Source organism: Danio rerio, chromosome 16 (genome assembly GCF_052040795.2).
Source record: "Danio rerio strain M-AB ecotype USA chromosome 16, GRCz13ab, whole genome shotgun sequence".
Lineage (NCBI taxonomy): Eukaryota > Metazoa > Chordata > Actinopteri > Cypriniformes > Danionidae > Danio > Danio rerio.
Window position 1 is genome coordinate 33,929,707 of NC_141036.1, and position 21,327 is coordinate 33,951,033.

The following is a 21,327-nucleotide window of genomic DNA, read 5'->3' on the forward strand; positions in this document are numbered from 1 at the left end:
TGTGGTGATTATGTAAAGACGGTAAACTCGCTGATATTCATTATTATTCATTACAAACATGCACTGTTTTAAAAAAACGTTTTAAAGTTGTAAAACTTATTCTTGATTACATTTGATGACGATTGATGATCACAGCGAGCTGAACAAATCTCAATTCCTGTTGCTTTGAGCACATCCTGTCTTGTTATAATTAGATATAATTATACGTGTTACCATGGAGGCATGTTAATATGCGGCTGTCAATCAATTCGGTGGGCGGGGAAACAGCACTCCTCCTATGGGCTTAAAATGGGAGAGATTTGGATCCTATTTTAACCTCAGCAAATTAAAAATAAGAGATTTAATGTCTTTAAATCACCCTAATATGACTGTGGGTACAATATTCCTATAGACAGTTCTGTCTAAACAGCTTCCAAAGATGATTTTTCTCATAGGTGCCCTTTAAAGAAAAGGTTTAAATGTTAAAATCAAATGTAACTCAAAGCAAATATTTATGCATTAATACAAAACATTACAAATATTAAACATTAAAATAATGTTTTTTTTTTTTTTAACCTTCTGGTGCAGAATTTTAACTTTTTGTTTTACTTTATTGAAATGGAAACTTTAAATGTTTCGGCTTTTGCCATTTTTTAAAAAGTAAAATGTACATGATTTTGTAATGTTGGATCCTCACATTTTAATCAACTTGTTTGGTTTCATTGCATTATTTTTCTCAATTATTTTCAGAGAAATATGATGCAGAAAATACATATCTTATATAAAATAAAATTGTTATTCTGTGCATTTTTCAATACAGTAAAACCAAACTAAACATAAAATAATTTAAGACAGAGACCAAACTGTGCTCCACAAGGTATGCTCATGGGATACTAACTATGCATATTAACTTCTGGTCTATGGGTTTTACTACTGCATAAATATAATATAGTACCATACAGTTGCACAATATAAAATGCAAAATATATATATATATTTATATTTGAAATGTAATCAGTTTATTTAAAATTATAATAGAAATATAATACATTAATAATTATATTTTTAAACTGTTATAAAAAGTGTTGGGAGCACCAGAGGGTTAATGTTTTAAAATGTAATGTTTATATACTTCAGGCATATATTCAGTCTTTAGCAATCATTTTAATATGCTGAATTAAATATAATCTAACTAACCTTAAGCTTTGCATTTCAACTCCATATGCAAATTACATAATCAGCAATAAGTGAGGGCTGTAAAATATTTATTTAGTGGTTGTTCCCTTTCAGAACACAGCAGGTTCCTCTCAGAGATGTTCAATATGTTGACTGTAGTGCCAAGCTTCCATTTGTGTCATCGCCATAAACACAGGGTAACACTAGATGGCAGTATGAAGAGAGTGCCTTGCTAAAACATTTATGTGTTCTCTGCTTCTTGTTATTCTGCTGTCTTGGGGGGTAAATATTCAGCACAAAAAATGCAAACAGTTTCAAACAATACATTGTGCTCTAATTTACAGCAGAGTTTCAGAGCCCCTGTGGTTTAAACAGCTTGACTTGGAGTCTCAGAGCTTTAAAAAATTGTTCAGATGATATTTTAAGATTTGATCTGAGCTCGCAGTGGCTGTTATAACAGTATCAGGCCACTAAATGAGCTAATGTTCATAAACACAACACTGTTTCAAAGGTGCCCGATGCCTCCAGTCTGTCGCTTTCTGTCTCTTTGGTTGCATCATGTTTGCATTTTGGGATCACGGATGCCAAGTCCAGAAAAAGTCTGTCAGTGTCCTCATAATGTCCCGTTCTCCAGCAGTTTGTTGAGGCCGTTGCAGATTTTGTTGAGGTGGGGTTTAAGGGGCCCTGATGAGTTGTAAAGCTGGGTCAGGAGCTCCGGGTCGGCGTAATGGTTGAACACGTGGTTGATGCGTCCGTGGGATTTTGTGGTGAGGTGAGTATTTACAAGCTTCAGAAGCATGTCCCTACTTTCTGTCAGGATGTCTGACATAACTGTTTTGTCAAATGTGAAATCTACCTGTAAAAGGAAAACAAGAGACTTTTTTTAGGGGAAAGTTCAAATCTGGGTGCAAATATGGCTTTGTTTAGAGAAGGGTTGCCCAAACGTTTTCTTATGAAGGGCCAAAAGCTAAACTTGATTGAGGGTTGTGGGCTGAAGGAAAATATACTAAACTGTATTATATTAAAGTTTCCATGAGCAATCTCCAAATTTACTTCTGAATAACTACAAAACATTGCTTTTAAATTAAATATTAACTAATGCAGAATGTTATTTATTTATTTTTTTACAATGAACTTACCGTGAAAACAAACAATCTTATTAATAACACAATGGAGTTCAATGCCGAATACACTAAACTGCTCCTGCCTTTACTTTGATCTGCTTGCCGATGACTCTTGTGCATGGCAGCACGGTGGCTAAGTTGTTAGCACTTTCACCTATCAGCAAGAAGGCTGCTGGTTTGAGTCCCAGCTGGGCCAATTTGCATTTCTGTGTGGAGTTTGCATGTTTTCTTTGTGTTGGTGTGGGTTTCCTTCGGGTGCTTCGGGTTCCCCCACAGTCCAAACACATACTGTATAGGTGAACTGAATAAACTAAATTGTCCGTGTGAATGAGTGTGTATGGGTGTTTCCCAATACTGGGTTGCGGCTGGAAGGGCATCTGCTGTGTAAAACATATGCTGGAAAAGTTGGTGGTTCATTCCACTGTGTCAACCTGTGAAATAAAGACTAAGCCGAAGGAAAATGAAGGAATGTCTTGCCCTCTATCTGTAGACTGACAATATTTACATAAAAAAAAATCTTAATTATTTTTTAACAAACAAAAGACTGCATTAAATTTGAAATGACGATGTCTGCCCCAACCACCTCCTCATCATTTTTCTTTTCTCAAATGGGATGGTGCGCCAAATCAAAGATTAGCATTGGTCAACTTTGGCATCTCTGGTTTAGAACTACACTTAATTTAATTATTCTGTTTTTTTTGTTTAAAAGAACAAAACAAAATTAAAATTAAAATTAAAATGATCTTAATTAAAGAAAAACAAAAGTTATAAATAAAGTGACTGAAAATCTTGTTATTACAAATATATGATTTAAATAATGCAGCTTAAAATGACATTTTATTGATTGTTTTACTTTCATTAATTTACACATTTTTCTTAAGGCTTAGTCTCTTATTTATCAGGGGTCCCCACAGTGGAATGAACTGCCAACTATTACAGCATATATTTTACAGTGGACAGTGGATGCAGATGCCCGCAACCCAGTAACTCTCACATTCACATACTCACACTACGGCCAATTTTGTTAATCCAATTCACCTATACCGCATGTCTTTGGAGTATGGCTGATACCGGAGCACCTGGAGATGTTAACATGCAAATTCCACTCGAACCAGTGACCTTCTTGCTGTGAAGCGACAGTGCTAACCGCTTAGCCACCGTGCCACCATTATTTTACTTTCTACATTTTGGAAATTCAAATATCACAAACTGACCCTAAGAAACAAGTCAAATAAACGATGTAAACTACTTTTTTATATTTTATATTACATGAATTCTAAATCAAAATAAACAAAAATATTATAGCTAAATTAACCGGACCTTACAAAAATTATTTAATGGAAAACATTATTTTATAAAATAAACTGATAAATATTAAATAAATTGACTGATTTTGCTATGATATATTTTATTTGACATGATGAAAATTCTACACTTTTGAGTGATTTTTTTTCAGTCAACTAATTTTGTTTTTTACATAGCAGAGCTGAATATAGACAGTGATCTTATAAGAATAAATGTAGAACTGCTTGTGTTTTTCTTTACTTTAAAAAGAAGGAATATTTGAAACATAATAAGTGTAAGGTGAAGATAGAGGGCAAACAACTCAAAATGTCCTCGCTGCATTCTAACCACAATGACAGTGTGTGCTTAGTGTTTTAGTGCCCATGCTACCTTGAAGGTTGGGTTTAGGGTAGGGGGAGGTGTAGGCGATTGTCCTTTATGAAGTGGACCTGGTCCAGTATGTCATCAAGCTGCGGGCTGCAGCGAGGACTGTCTCAAACAATTTGCAGTTTAGCTTAGTATCACTAGGCCTAATCGATGTCGTCTAAGAAAGAATCTTTTAAAACATTTTACTGTTTTTTTGTTAAAATTTTTTATTACAGTTTGCACAATGTAAAACTTTTTTCTAAGCCCCTTACCTGTTAGAGTTAGTTATCAAAAATAGTAAAAGGCAGATTGATATATACTTAAACGAAAACCAGCATATAGTGATCTCCTTGGACAATAAATAAAACATACCAGGGCCAAAATTGTATTATATTCTAAAACAAAATTAATAGATTTATATATTTAAATATAATTTAAATAAATATATAATATCCATATATAACTGAAATGAAATTTGGTGTCCAAAAAGACAAATAATTCTTTTTATTTTACAAACACTCCCACTCTGCCAGAAGGTGTCACCCCAAAATGGATCATATAATACTATTACATAAGGTAAGAGTTACATAAGCTTAACCTCTGGGGTGAAACTTCATATATAAATAAAAACTGTAGAGGGAAAGGCAGACAGATCCTTACACATTGAGTTTTTGCACTCAGAATGATTGGTTTTCACAGAATATAAATTAAAAAAAAGGACATTTTCTAAATACTTAAAGGTATTCATACCTCATGAAAACTGATGGCCGTCATGGCTCCTTGACGCAGTTTCTTTTGGAAATTCTGGGCCAGCTTTAGCTCCTCCTCATTGAATCGATTGTGCCTAAAAAGGACACCTATCTTCACCACCACCTTAATGAGGTCCTTCACCACTTTTTGTGCCTCAGAGCGGTTCCCAGTGTATTCTTTTGACACTCTGTAAAGCTCATCTAGGATCTCACTGCTGGTGTCGTCGATAATCATCTGCACCATAGACTTGGTGGCCATTTTGCTCAGGATCTTTTTCTGGGCCTTCAAAGCCATGTCCTTGGAGCTGAACGTCTCCATATCTTAAAGAGAAAGAGGAGAGATTCATTATTTCAGGATGATGGTATTTCTGGTTTCATACAGTAATCCAAACACCTAATACAGTGTGTTTAACATCAATACTCAATACTCAAAAGCAGTAAGAGAACCATGAAGTACTTTAGGCTAAAACTTTATACACATTCCTTTAACACTTATATTTCGTACAAATTAAACTGAAAAAATGATGCCCTTTAATATGACCACTACAAAACTATACCTAAAACATGTCAAAATTAAAGTCAAAATTTTCTTTTTGTTTTCTCCTTGAGGCTTAGCATTACAACAAATAACACTTTATTTTAACAAGTAACACATGATATTAACAAATTATTCTCTAATTATTTGCTTTATTGTTAGCTTGTAAGGTGTTCAGTTATTATTAGAGAAGTAGAATAAGATCATACTTTATAAGTACTAATAAACAGTTCATATCTTAATAGCAGTTAATAAGCCAATACCTAATAGTGTGAATTGTGATAAACTAAAGTGTTACCTAAATGTTTTCTTTACGTTGTGTGTTACAAGTCAAAGGATTTTACCACTTGAAATATGCTGCAACACAGTTTCCAAAATGACTTATTTAATGAAATTTACTTAATTATTTTTAAAAAGGCTAAACATTTTGTTTATAGAATGCCACAAAAATATGGTCCCATTATGAATACTAAAAAATAAATGTAAAGGATTTGTGAAGTGAGGGGAAGGGGATGTTTCGTATTATTTATAGTAACCACACTGTAAAAACATTTTTTGAGATATTAAGTTTGTAATTACATTGTACATGACTTGTCAGGGTTATTTGTATCAAGACACCCATTTAGTTTTTATAATCAGATCCTTATAATGAATTAACAATTGATGTGTTATTTCTAACATTTTCGATTTATTCTATTTTCTATTGATTTATCTAGAAGTAAACCTGCTGCATATACTGTGATGAACTGGCTTCTTGTAGCAATTATAAATGCTTGTTCTGTTGTCAGTCTGATGCTTCTATTTTTCTCCTAATTTGAGTGGCACTTTGCCTAAAAGCACCCGCTGAATTTATACATCATGTAAACATAATCATAGCTTTTTTTTTTTTTTTTTTGTATTGGTAACACTGTCAGCCCTGGGAGAAATCCCACCATTGGGGAAATCCTCGGTTTACAGACTTTTACTCTCACACCTATTTCACCAGGGGAAACCTCGTGCCATTTAGGAGCTCATCATTGCCCACTCATCTCATAAACAACACTAATTGTTCTCTAGACTCTTTTGATGTGTCATCATATCCAACCCTAGGCTCTGAGGTTAAATGTTTACATGCATACAAATACAGTGATAACTCTCAAAAACCTGAATATTAAAGTAAGCTGTTGTTATAAAATGTATCTAATTCCAAGTTTTCCTTTAATTTAGCTAAGTCATGTCAAGGGGATAGTTCATGAATTAAATTTACACTTTACCCTTGTCAAAAACCTGTTTGAGTTTCTTTCTTTCGTTGAACATAAAGGAAGATATTCTGAAGAAAGCTGGAAACCGGTAACCACTGACTTCCATAGTATTTGTTTTTTTTTTTTCTGATATGCAAGTCAATGCTTAGCATTTTCAGCAGGTTCAGCAGAAAAACGGTTTGGAACCAATTATGAGTGAGTAAATAGTGGGCTAATTTTTATTTTTTGGGTGAGCTATCTCTTTAAATCAGTCATTAAATACCAAAGAAGAGTTTGCACATGTTAACTGGCAACTTAGGGCTCATATACTCTCCTCTTAAAAATTTTAGACCATGTAAAATCTGACACATGTGCCCTTCAATAAACCACCAGAAAGCTATGTTGATTCATTCACATGCTGGGTGAAATCAGTGTGTCAAAAATCTCACAAAGAATAGAAAAATCAAACAAGTAAATAGCAAAAAAAAAAAAAAAAAAAAAAAAAACTACTGTTACTTCTCACAATATATGCAAACGCATAAAGATACAGCAAATAGTGCAGACCACAACCGAAATTGGTGGTGTTTAGAACTGAGATTTCTTGATTTCTTGTTGTTTGAATGTTTGTGTGGTCGAAATGTTAAGATAAACAAACAAAAAAACTCACTTCTCAGGTTTTCAACAATACTGCTGACATTAAACAGAAAGCAGTCGGGTTTACACTTTTTTGGGGTCTCCCAACATATTTTTGTTTTGACTTGCACTATTTGCAACATATTTCTGCATTTGCAAATGTTGTAAAATTTTGCGTATGTCTTGTCAAACTGAAAATCTTTTCTCAATTTGTTAGTGTTTTCCAAAACTATGTTGTCTCCATTTGTTTTAAGCTTTTCCAATATGCATGTTTTCCAACACAACCTCATGCCAATTCGTAGCTTTTTAATTTAGTGGTTAATCTGAATGTATTTGTACAACCTTATTTATGCAATTTAGTACGATTTGCTTATCCCACAATGACGGTTGGGTTTAGGGGCAGTTTTGAGTGCCACACTTCCATTTTATAATCATAAATTTTCATACTAAATCATACGGATTTGTATGAATTAGCCACTAAACTGACAAAACGTAAAATAAAGGGCACTTATATGAAAACCATCTTTTGTAAGCTGTTTGAACAGAACTTTGTGGAGGTATAGTGTGTCCACTGTCATATTGGAGTGATATAAACACAATAAGTCTCTTTTTTAAATTTCCTGACGTTAAGAAACGATCCAAATCCCTCCAATTTTGAGGCCCTCTAGTAAAGACATTTAATCATATTTGTCTCTAGTAAAACATTTAATCATATCAAGACAGAATGTGCGCAAAGCAACTGGGATCAAAAGATCTCTTCAGCTCACTGTGATCATCAATCATCATCAAATGTGATCAAGGATGAGTTTTACAAGTTTAAAATGTCTTTAAAACAGAGCATGTTTGTAATAAATTACAGTGTTTTTACCGTCTTTATCACAACAGTACACGTGTCAGTACAATTATAAAAGATGACGCTTCAATCCCGGTTTGTGGATGTTTAATCGGGTTTATTTTGTACACTAACATAATGGATAGAGATTAACGTATCCTGTCACATTTGTGTGCAAAAGTTCCAAAAGTGCAAAGTTAAGTGAGTGCGCTGTGTGTATGTGTGTATGTGTGTCTGTGCATGAAATTGTAAAGACATTGTGAGTGACACACTGTTCTCATCAACTTATTAAATCCAAAACAAATAGTAGGAAAGTTCTTAGTATTTCTTAAATATTACGTGAGATCTGCTTCCTTCATGTCTGTCACTGTGCTGTTTATCTGATGCAGCCGAGGCTGAGATTGAGGCACACTCTGACAGACACGTGAGAACGGTGGGCAGGAAGAGCTGGCATTAAATGCACAGGCAACAAAAACAGCTACATTGTGTTCAGAGCAGAAAATTCTAATTTTCTGAAAGGTTTAATAAATAATCTGATGGGTGTTTTGAGCTGAAACTTTACAGACACATTCTGGAGACACAAAAGACTTAGAGGTGCCCTTTAAAAATATTGTGTGAGCTCTCTCAGTCACAGTATTATACCATTTATGACCATTATGACCACATACATTGTCAGCTTATGAAGCATAATCTCGTTTTAAACATGCATGTGAACACACTCAGTGACATCCAAAGATATATAGCATTCTTTATTTGATCATTCTTAAATTTTAAATGACATTTTTTGTGCAGTGTTGGTATACTATTACATTTATTATAGGCTGCTTACAGTTCCTTTATGCATTCAGGCACAGCATAGTTTTGGATTGCTTCATAGATTGTACCATCTTGAGAACGTGCAAAGACATGTATGAAAGAAATACTCACTGCATACTACTCTCAAGTTCCTACATGAATCTTCAGATTGTATCATGATTAAGGCATCTGCTGGTAATGCAGTTGGCTATTAGCTCTACTAGATGTTCTTGTCACTACTGATTTTTATTCTGCGCAATGTAATTATTATAAACTATATAAGTGCAGAGTATATTAACATGCAAATAACCTGCACAGTGTTCCTCAAGATATGCCAAAAGTGATGTCATATTTCTTTGCCACCATCAGCTGCGTTTTGCTTGTTAAATCCAATTTTGTTTACAGTGAAGCAACCTGATTTAATTTGAATGCAGTTAGAGTTTCATTTCCTAATAAACTCTATTCAATTAGAAGCAATGGGTACATTAGAAAGGCCATTACCTTCTGAGACATGAAACAAAACAAGTTCGTACATAAACACAGATTTAAACAAATCAGCATTCCGTACACTTCATTTCAACTGTGAAAGCAGCACAATCTCAGGGTTTACCACTCAACACTTCCCATTTAATCTAATTAATCTAATTAAGGCTAAACGGATCTGATGTCTAGGGTTTGTGCTTAGAAAATGAATGCAAATTTGGTTTAAAAGGTTCTGCAATGGACTTACAAATGCTCAACTATTAATATATCTGATTAGATGAGGCTTATGGGTTTTATTTGCAGTTTTGTATTCAGCTGAACTTAGAGCTGTACAATATATCGTTTCAGCACTGCAATGTGCATATCCGCAATAGTCAAACCGCAAAGATATGCAATGTTAAGTCTGAATTATTGAACATTTTGATGAATGTAAACAAAAACAATGGTCCCAACGTATTTCCTGTTTTACATTTTTAATGTCTATAGCTTCCGAGAATAAAAACTGAGCCACATATTGATGGATAATGGTATAATAGCTGTTTTAAAATGAAGTTATGATTGAATTGTCTTTTCTATTAGTTAGGAAAGAGTTTGATTACTAGCAGGAAATGTTCATGGGGCAGTGACATGACCATATTGAAATGGTCTACAGTCAAGCAGGAGCTACAGAAATGTATTTGATCACTGTATTTATTTATATTAATATTAGTAATATGAATATATGAATATTATATTACATATAAATGTATATGATTTATGCAGCAAGAAATTAAATAAAAATGTCAAAGTAAATAGATTATTTAATTTACAGTACATTACTAGCAGACAGTTTAGCTTGTTTTAAGGAAAAACTCTTAATTTTGCCCTATTTCATCTGACTTTTAAAACAAAACAGTATTTTTTAAAAAACTTGATCTGGTTAGATATTTGGGCTAGAAATGAGACAAAGCAACATAAGAAAAGCATTTTCAGCATTGTGATTATTCAATTTCTTTAGCTCACCACTGCAAGACTACAAAGAAAACCATCAAATAGTTTTAATCAGCTATCTCATGAAACTATATCTATATCACAATATTTATCACAGAAAAATAAAATATTGTTAAATGTTTATACAGATTTTCCCAATATTGTGCAGCCCTAGTACTTATTATATATACGTGAAAACCACGGTTTAAATTAGCCATCTGTATAAGGTAATAATGAAAACGATTTTGTTATAGAAATAATACAAACATTATTGTCAACATTTAATATGTTTTATATAAGAAGATTTTGTAATTTTGTATAAACATTTAACATCAACTATTACAACTTTTGTGTTTAATGTCATTACAGACTTTATTTGATGCAATTTAAGCTTTAATTCAGCTCTTTAAATAATATTGTTTCATTAATAAAATATTTATTGAATCAATACTTTCAGTTATGGGGTTTTAAGGGTTACATTGAGCCCGTTCATACCTAATATATTAGAAAACTCATTTTCAATATGAAATATGTATTATTTATAATATGTGAACCTACATGGCCCTCAGTCACAAGTCTTTCTCTCTCTCTTTTTTAAAAATCTGATTTTTAGACAAGCCATTGATGTATGGATTATTAGGATGGACAATATTTGGCTGAGAGACAACTGAAAATCAGGGATATTAGTTATAAAAACTTACATTAAAGTGCTAAAAATGAAAATGTGAGTTTTGACATATTTACAATAGGAAATTTGCTAAATAACTTATAGAAGCATGATTTTTTCCTTGAAATAAAACAAAAAAATTATTTTGCCCCATACAGTGAATGGTATAACTGTCCAGAGTCATGAATAGGATTTAAACGAGTAAACCACTGTTTGTGTTTGTAGTCAGTGATGTGTGTTAGGTAGGAATTTATATGGTTTGATTCATACACAATGAAATAATTGCTATTATTGATATTTATAGTCTTATAGTAATACGATTTCAAATAATTAATATACAATTTAGTTTTAACATACATTATATTACAATATATTATAGTATTAACGGTAAGACTTTACAATAAGATTCATTAGTTAATGCATTTACTAACATGAACTAATCATGAACAACACTTGTACAGCATTTAATAATCATAATTGAATATTTACTTATGCATTATTAACATCCAAGTCCATGCTTGTTAACATTAGTTAATGCACCGTGAGTTAACATGAACTACCAATGAACTACTGTATTTTCATTAACTAATGTTAACTAACACGAACAAATACAGTAGTAAATGTATTGTTTATTGTTTGTTCATGTTAGTAAATGCATTAATTAACATTAATGAACCTTATTGTAAAGTGTGACCGTATTAATATACAGTTGAATTATTAGCCCCCCTTTGAATTTTTTTTCTTTTTTAAATATTTCCTAAATGATGTTTAACAGAGCAATGGAATTTTCACAGTATGTCTGATAATATTTTTTCTTCTGGAAAAAGTCTTATGTGTTTTATTTCGGCTACTTTAAGCTTTTTTTTCCGATAGTCTACAGAACAAACCATCATTATACAATAACTTGCCTAATTACCCTAACCTGCCTAGTTAACCTAATTAACCTAGTTAAGCATTTAAATGTCTCTTTAAGCTGCATAGAAGTATATATCTAGTCAAATATTATTTACTGTCATCATGGCAAAGATAAAAAAAATCATTTATTAAAAATGAGTTATTAAAACTATTGTTTAGAAATGTTTTGAAAAAAAATTCTGTTAAACAGAACTTGGGGGAAAAAATAAACAGGGGGGCTAATCATTCAGGGGGGCTAATAATTCTGACTTCAACTGTACGTATTGTTTTAAATGCTAATTATACTTGATAAAATATACGATTTAAATCAGTGTATTGAATAATTCTGTTCCTTGAAAAAAGTTGCATTTTCTAGGAATTCTAAGGTAAGTTATTGCACAAGTTGGTCGACGTTAAGCTTATTCATACCTGACAGGATGAGACATGAGCAATTTTACCTTAATTTGATTACAACTGACTTTTAGTCCCAAATTTCAGCTAAAAACATCTAAGGTCAATCCAGTTCATTATTATTATACCTCTTAATTTACTATAAGCTGTATTTGCCATCTGTATCCACTTCCTGATTGAAATGTTTGTCACAGACAAGGTAAATATTTAGCATTCCTCAGATTACTTCAGCTCATAGCCCGAAGCTGTGTGTCTGTGTGTGTCTCTCTCTCCCTGTGTGTGTGTGCGCGCGTGTGTGTGTGTGTGTGTGTGTGTGTGTGTTCACACGTGTGTATGTGTTAAGCCCAGAGGATTTGCAAGATGTGAGGAATCATGTTGTTCCTCCATCCTAAAGTCTGCAATAGTCACCCTGTCATTACAAAGCAGCAAGTCACAACAGTGACAACACAGAAGAGACAGGTCAAAACCTGCATCTGAGTTGCACAGGCACACTCATTTGGGTTTATTTGGGTAAAACATGACCTTTACAATACACATATACAAAAAACAAAAGTGTGGAAAGTCCTGTATTAAGTGTGCAAGTGAGAGGCAATTGTTTCTGTATGACTCTAGGCTAAGTTTCATTGATTTAGAAAATGAAAAACTCCTTAATCCATCTTAAGATGAACTGCTCTTAAATGTTTTTAGATAGGACAGGGTGGTTTTCATCTAAAAAAAAATTAATACACCCACCTGGGCGAACGGTTATGACCAGTAAACTACATGTTAAAAGGTTTATCAGTGTTGCAAACTGCTTTCATAAAGTAGCTGCTTGCTAAATGTTACTAGAAGACACCACACGGGCTAGTCTCTAAAAATAGAGAAGGCTTGTTCAGTAAGTCTCTATATTTATCACTGGATCTGATAAATATAGCAACACAATTTGCCAATAATAGTTATTTTAGCCAGGAGAGCCCTAAATACACTATAGTTGCAAGTTTTTTATTAAAGATTATCAGCACTCATGTCTGCCATAATTACCAAAAATTGTATTACATGCCAGGCCAGAAGCTGTCGATTTTGCACAGAAATAAAGCACACCTACACTTAAAACATTATTTTGCTGCTTGTTCAAACTACTTATTTAAAATGAGCTTAAATATATCACAATTCTTGATTTTTTTGGGACAGCTTATTTATTTTATGCTCGATTCAATCTACTAAAGTTGTTAACTTAATGGATTTGGGTTGGGATGCATTTTTTATGCATGCATATGCATTCTATAAAAATTCAGTTATATAGATATAAATTTCTAAAAGTTGTTTTTGTAGTTATGCTATACAGGAACCATAGTTCTTCTCTGAACAATTAATGCTATAAAGATACTTTATTTATTCCGTCTTCGCAGTTTTGGCTCGTGCAAGCTTAGTGATGATAAATCTGTATCGATAAATCTATATTTTTAATTTTACTATCAGCCCAATTGAAATAAATATATTATTAGTTGATAAATTACGTATTTTTCCACCAAATTGTTGACAGTTTTTATGTTAAAAAAATATAAATGATTATAAATGATTTGGAGAAAAGAAAGCACTATACAGTGTGTTTACTTACAGTTTCCTTTATTTCTTTAGTTGTAAAGGTTTTAAGATAAGATCAGTTGTCCATTTAATTTGTTTGTGTGTGCTTTTTTAATCAAGCTCAGAAAAATTCATATCAATATTAGTAATTATCAAGCTATATATCAATTATACAATAGTCTTCATATCACTGCAACCCTGCATGCTGAACATTTATTACACATACACTACTGGTCAAAAGTTTAGGGTCAGTTTTTTTTTTTTTTTTTTAAGGTTGGTCTGTTTATCCAGACAGCATTTATTAAATGTAAAAAAAATTTAAATAGTTAAATATTTATGATTTTTTTAAATGTAGTTTTAAATAAAATTATTCCAGTCATTATTGATTTTATTACTATTACCATTATTATTATTATTATTATTATTTTGACCATTAATTTATGCGTGATCACAAAGACGATGACAGTACAAATCTCAAAAAACACACTTTCAAAAGTTTTTATTTTAAGACCACTAAAATACCCTATTCATGTAAATGAATGGCCAAATTACATAAGAACATATGTTTAATAAATGTTTATATCCTTCATTAAGAAAACCTGATCTATACTGTTTAAAGTATCACTTAAGGCTGGTTGATTGAGGTTGATCAGCTGGTTAAGCTAGTAAAGGACATTAGCACACTAAAACGCCATAGGTCTGCTTCAAAACACAACTGATGCTGATCTTTGCGGGTGTTTTCCCTCCAGTATTTTTTCCCTATAGCATCTGAACAGTGAGATTTGAGTGTGTGATGACGTCACATATTGTGCAAAAGTTTCCTTATTACCCAATGCTGCCTGTTTTTCTTTAGTACATTTATTAGCCTTCTAACTCTATGCATTGCACACAAATCTTCGTAAAGAAGTTACAGTATGAGTGAGTGTCACTCCTTTTTTAATCTCACCACGAAAAATAGTTTTCCAATATAACCAAACAATTTGTAAAGTGATCAACGAAGGAAGTGAAACTCTCCCCCCCACCCCCCCAAAGAAAGAAAATGTTTCAGTGAAACCCACAACAGCATAATATCTCCTGCTACAAAACAGCTCTCAAACTACCCATCTCCTAAAAGTTCTCCGGAGGCCATTAACCAAACATACGATGCTGTTTATTTTTCAGTTAAATGTGTTTTCCCTATCATCTTACTGGCTTGTAACAGAGACTAGAGCTTGTTTTGTTTATAGAAAGTCCACCGGATGGAACATCAGCTATCCCAGTGTGTTTTAGATGTTTAACATGGGAGTGGTTGAAGAGAAAAACAAGTTTCAACACGATATTATTCTCCACAAACCTCCATGCTTGCTTCTAACCAAAACAAATCTGTCAAATTAGAGTATCTCTTATGGATAAAGTAAAATACTGGCATCATGTTACCTTAAAAACACGTGGAGGAGTGCTGTAAAACTTTCAACCCACTGAAGTAAGACCATCTGATGTGTACATAATCACAGCACTCTCTATTCTGATGGAGGAGAGGGCAGAGGTCAAGCCCAACACCAACTCACCTGGCTTTTCTCTCGTTCTCTCTCCCTCTCGTGTTCAGTCGCTCAGATCAGATGCTTGAATCCTGCGCGCGGGTGATGAAAAAATGTCCTCAGACAAGGTGATATCAAAGAAAACTCCTCTCTCTCGTGCTCTCAACACTGTAACAAGATAATTTGACTTGTACTTCCTTGAGGAACTAAATGTATAAGGCACACCCACATTAGCGAGTCTCTCTCTCTCTCTCGTTCTCTCTCTCTCTCACTCTCTCTTTTTCAGTGTCTCTCCGCCCTGTCAGAGTTTGCTGCTGACATGTGTGTCTGCTTGCCCTGACAAGTGCAACCCGTGTAAAGAATTCAGCAGTAATCCTGGATGCGGCCCAGAGAAAGGGGAGCTTTTAGTCTCTTTTGTGGTCTGGAAACCTGGTATGCGGCCACTGTCATCACTGGCCCTGCTGTGTTTCAGCCAAATAGAGATTAAATCATTGTTGGATTCAAATTAAGTTATATTTACAGGTCTGGAACATCGTAGACAAACAAGCAGGGTAATGCAAATGCAGAAGAGTGAAGGCGCTGTATATAGCAGTTAGAGTAATTAGAGACATTAAGCTGTATGTATACACCTATTTGTTGGTAATTTCTCCGATCTGATCAGCATTGGGAGATTATACACTTTGTATAACATCTTTATGATAAAATTGTATGGTAAAAAGACTGTTTTTAGACCAGCAGGACAAATTAAAGCAAATTTCATTCACAATCGTAATTCAAAGTGCTTGATATAAACAAGAATAAAAGAAAGGAGAAAATAAAAATGATTAAATGAAATCAACAATGTGTTAAAACAGGTTATAAAAGAGTGGAAAAGAAAATAAAGACATGATCTGTTGGACGTATAGCACAGTGCTTATTCAGTAAAGGCACAGCTAAACAGATGTGTTTTTGATTTAAATGTGCCTAATTTTGGAGCACATCTGATCATTTCTGAAAGCTGAATCCAGCAGCGAGGAGCAAAGTAGCTGAAGGCTGACTTACCCTGCTTTGACTGAACTCTTGGAGTTTCTAATTTACTCGATCCTAATTTAGTTAATAGACAAGTAATACTTTAAAATCTATTTTGATAACTGGAAGCCAGTTTATGCAATCTGATTTTCTGGTTCTGGTCAGATAAATAAACCAAATAAATCACCTTCATTATTCACAGGGCTGTAGCCAGAGGGAGTTCGGGTGGTTGGAAATGCCCACGCCTAACTGACAAAGGTCCAGAATTTGTCCCATACATGAACTCATTTGTCCTATTTTGGCTGCTATGCCATCATAAATTGTGAAAATAATACATTGAAGAAAGCTTTTAGACCAAGCAGAATCATTTGGCTGTCACTTCAGCATGACTGAGGAAAGTTGAACATGCTGGCCAGTTTGTTATTTAAATTAATGATATTTAAATGACAAAAGGCTAGTTTTTAATTTAAAACTTTAGCAGTTTTCTATTTTTACTCATTGATAGATGATGTAATGTATATATGATTTATATATATGTACACACACACACACACACACACACACACACACACACACACACACACACACACACACACACACACACACACATATATATATATATATATATATATATATATATATGTATATATATATATATATATATATATATATATATATATGTATATATATATATATATATATATATATATATATATATATATATATATATATATATATATATATATATATATATATATATATATATATATATATATATATATGTAAATCTTTAGGAAATGTTTTTGGTACATTAAAAAATGTGCTCATGATGACCATCCAACAAGCTAATTCAGCTAAAAATACTGCTTAAAATCTCACTAAAATGCAAACCTTATAATTAAATTGAAAATTAGATGAAAAACTGCAAAAAGGTTTTATATATATATATATATATATATATATATATATATATATATATATATATATATATATATATATATATATATATATATATATATATATATATATATATATATATATAATGTTTTTATTTTATTTTATTTTTATAATTAATCCACCATATGTTGGTCTTTATTCACTTAATCGGCATTTCTGATGTTTAAATATAATTATTGTTGTTATCCATGAAATTTCCAGTTGTACTTTTCTTACTAGAAAGCTTAAAATATTATTTTATGTATTCAGATGCCTAATTACTGTTATTTATTTGTATTCTTTAATAGAAAAAACACAGTTGAATATTATGTCTGAATATCTTTTGGACTTCCAAAAAATGTTGGGTCTAAAAACACAAATATAACTTGGGATTGGTATTTCCTTCATACTGTAGGTGGTTATTTGCTTCATAAGTTTGCTTCAACAAGTTTCTGACAGATTCCTTAAATAATTTTAGAATTTCAATAATTTTCCATTCATTCCCCCCTAACATGAGCTCAGATGCAAAAACCTCTTACTGCCGCCTGCAATTTTTTCCTAAAATGAGCATTTTTCTTAGCCTTCTACATTAGTCTTCAGTTATTTCACTTTAAAGTCAATATCATTATAAAAATAGAATTACTAAGCCTAGACTCAGAGTCTGAGAAAAATGCTAATTTTAGAAGAAAATATCAAATGACATTTAGAGGCTTTTGCATAAAACTCCTCAAATGTATATTTTACAGTAAACTGAATCAATATTTAATGTAAATAATGTCAAATGCTTAAATGGGATAGTAAACATTTTATTAGGTTAGTAATTGTTGTTGAACTTATTGTTCAACTTTATAAACCAGTTGACGAAAACAGAGTTAACATATGCCAACGTTTATGCTTTAGCTCAAGATGCTAACCTCAAACTAGATACCACTTGGCATGTCTAAAAGAGAATATTATGCATTTTCATCATATTATTGTGTTAAAAAAAGTAAATGAAAAGGTAAATGAAAAATAAAAAAAACAGAAAAATAATGAATCTACTATTGGTGTATCCTAAACGTTTTAATAAGAGTGGAATAATTACATGCCTCAATGACTTCTAGAGTCTGTCACCTTTCTGTTTACCATTAGAGTGTTTGCTACCTGATCAGTGTTTCCCTTTTTTTTCCACACATGGTTTTGTTTTCAACTGAATAACACTCTCACTTTGCATGACCAGGACAGTTATTTGTTTACCTACCTGTATAGCAACATACAGAAATGTCATTGATTTCATGCAAATTGAGATCTGAATTAAGCATTACACTTCGCTGACTCACATTACTTACTGTACATCTGAATAGTGTATGCATTTCTTAGCTTTGTGACATTTGTGTCAGCAATTGACATTTGAAGTGTTTAGATGCAAAAACCTCTACGTGTTGACATATTAATATGGAAAATTAGGATTTTTACTCAGCATTCTGTTTATGTTGAGATATTCCACTTTAAAGATGATGAAAAGATCTTATTTTTGCCATAAAAGTGTAAAGGAGCCTGATGAAAATGCTCATTTAGAAGAAAATTTCAGTGGATGGAATAAAAAACCATCTGCTTTTCAATATAATGAACATCTTTCCTTTTCCTTGTTCTCTAGAAGCCTAAATGCATGTTGTTTGCTTTTGTTTTACTTAAAAATCCTGTAATATTCAGTGATGGAAAATAATTTCACATGTTGTTAGTAGACAAATTACAAGTGTGAAGAATTGAGATGTATTCTCACCCCCATATGCACAACTGTTCATTCATAAATGATATTAGGAACAGATTTTGTTCTTATAGACAGTCGGTTATGATACATTTTATTTTATTTTAGCGTCCTAACCACCTCCAAACACCACAATTGAATCCTGTCACTGATGTAGCCCTGAGCCAAAACAACCTTATTTGCTCATCTCTTGGCTAAAGTTCATTGTTTAGTCACTATAGCATTAGAAATTGCTGTACAATGAATTGGTTCTGTGTAATAGAAAGTCCCCTTCAGGGCTAATGTCTGTGCATTAGCATTGTCCACAGTACAAATGTCTGCTTATCAGTCTGCTATCTGAATTGGAACCATCTGGACATAAGCCCTAATGCACGTGGACCACAAAGAAATCAATGCAGAAGTGTTGTTAACAATATCTATCGAATAAATCCCTCACTATAGCCGGACATCTCAAGTTCTCATAGTTTTGTTCTCCAGTTGGGTGATTTTGAAAATGTAAACTTGACATCTGTGTTTTTCTGCAAAGCTAACTGTGTTCGGGCAAAGTAAGAAAAGCTTGTCTCCAAGCCAACAGACAGGAAGTGTCGCTTAAGTGGTTTCCTGATGGCTTCCTCTTTATCGCTCAATCATATCTGACATGCTGTGTGTGCAAGTGCGTAATGCGTTTCAGAGATAAAGCTATGAATATCCAGTTAGCTATGAACTTAATGTACTTTGCGATAATTGTGATAATGTAAATAATCTCACTGCTTCAATCTGGTTAAAATAATTGAACTCTTCAGATCAATATAAACACATTTCTGCTCAGATTTGTGTTACTTTTTTTGTTGTTTCTTGATTACTCTTTAGTATCAATTTATTTGTGGCACAGGAATTGCAGAAGCTGTATATCATATGTCGTATGCTAAATAGGGTTTGTTTCCTGGTTTGTCTTCTGTCTCAGTGTTTATATTTATGTGTGTGGGCTTATTAAGGTCACTTGAGTTTATCTGATTTACACAAAATATGTTATACAGAAATATTGAAGCGCTGATCAAACTGTCACACAAAATCTGTTTTCACTGATTGACCAGACTTACTGTTTGGACGTGTTATAATAGACTTCTCTAAATTCTTATATATGTTTTTAGTTACTGTACATGCAAATGTGCTAAAATACTTAATACAGATCGATTTTAACATGTAACATGACATTCAATTACAGTTATAACAACTGTTCAAAGAACCTTGGGCGAGGCAGTGGCATAGTAGGTAGTGCTGTCGCCTCACAGCAAGAAGGTCGCTGGTTCGAACCTCGGCTCAGTTGGCGTTTCTGTGTGAAGTTTGCATGTTTTCCCTGCCTTCGCGTGGGTTTCCTCCAGGTGCTCCGGTTTCCCCCACAGTCCAAAGACATGCGGTACAGGTGAATTGGGTAGGCTAAATTTTCCGTATTGTATGAGTGTGTGTGAATGTGTGTGTAGATGTTTCCCAGAGATGGGTTGCGGCTGGAAGGGCATCCGCTGCGTAAAAAACTTGCTGGATAAGTTGGCGGTTCATTCCGCTGTAGCAACCCCGGATTAATAAAGGGACTAAGCCGACAAGAAAATGAATGAATGAATGAATAAAGAACCTTGTATGAGGTTCAATTTGGGGCAAATTCTTCAACAGGATAGCACTCCTTCTCATACTTCAGCCTCTACATCAAGAAAGCAAAGAAGGTCAAGGTGCTGCAGAATTGGCCAGCCCAGTCACCAGACATGAACATTATTCAGATAAGATGAGGGAGCTCATTGAAGATGAATCCAAAGAATCTTGATGAACTCTGGGAGTCCTGCAAGAACGCTTTCTTTGCCACTCCAGATGACTTCATTAATAATATTTAAGTCGTTGCAGAGGTGTATGGATGCAGTCCTCCAAGCTTACGGGAGTCATACACAATATTTATTCTTTTTCCACTGCACCATGACTTTATATTCTATACTGTACATTATTTCTGTTTTTAATTAAATAATTAAAAATCAAGGCATGATCATATTTTATTTTGGTAAAATAAGCAAAATAAGGCCTTTGCCTTTCATATAAGCCACTTCTGATGCCAAAAGATCATCTCAAGGTCAAGTTATTATTTGTTGCTCCTAACACTTAGATAGGCAAGAAGACTTTTGTCAGGTAGTATACATTTGTTCTGGTCTACACTGAAAAAAGAGAAAAGGAAATGGCAGATAATGAAAAATATATAAGTTTACTCTCAGCGAGTAAGTGGAACAGAAATACAATATATTTGTTCTTCAGTCATTGCCTAGATAAATTTGTATATTTTAATGTACGTTCACTGCCATCACATCTTGTCCTGTCATTTTAAGGCTGTTTAAAAAATGTGTTTATCCATATTGCACAGTCTAAACATTCATTCATTCATTTGCTTTTCAGCTTAGTTCCTTTATTAATCAGGGGTCGCTA

General features: G+C 33.0%; 2 protein-coding genes across 6 annotated transcripts in view; one reads left to right on the plus strand and one right to left on the minus strand.

Annotated features, from left to right (window-relative positions):
* The window catches only part of lysmd1 (LysM, putative peptidoglycan-binding, domain containing 1), a 324,645-nt gene that overhangs the window by 6,626 nt on the left and 296,692 nt on the right, over positions 1 to 21,327 (plus strand). The gene's annotated exons all lie outside the window — the stretch shown is intronic.
* Positions 1,129 to 15,354, minus strand: tnfaip8l2b (tumor necrosis factor, alpha-induced protein 8-like 2b). Its single transcript, NM_200374.1, is given in 3 exon segments — positions 1,129 to 2,011; positions 4,680 to 4,999; positions 15,228 to 15,354. Coding segments are annotated over 2 exon segments (561 nt in total). The 5' UTR covers positions 4,998 to 4,999; positions 15,228 to 15,354; the 3' UTR covers positions 1,129 to 1,768.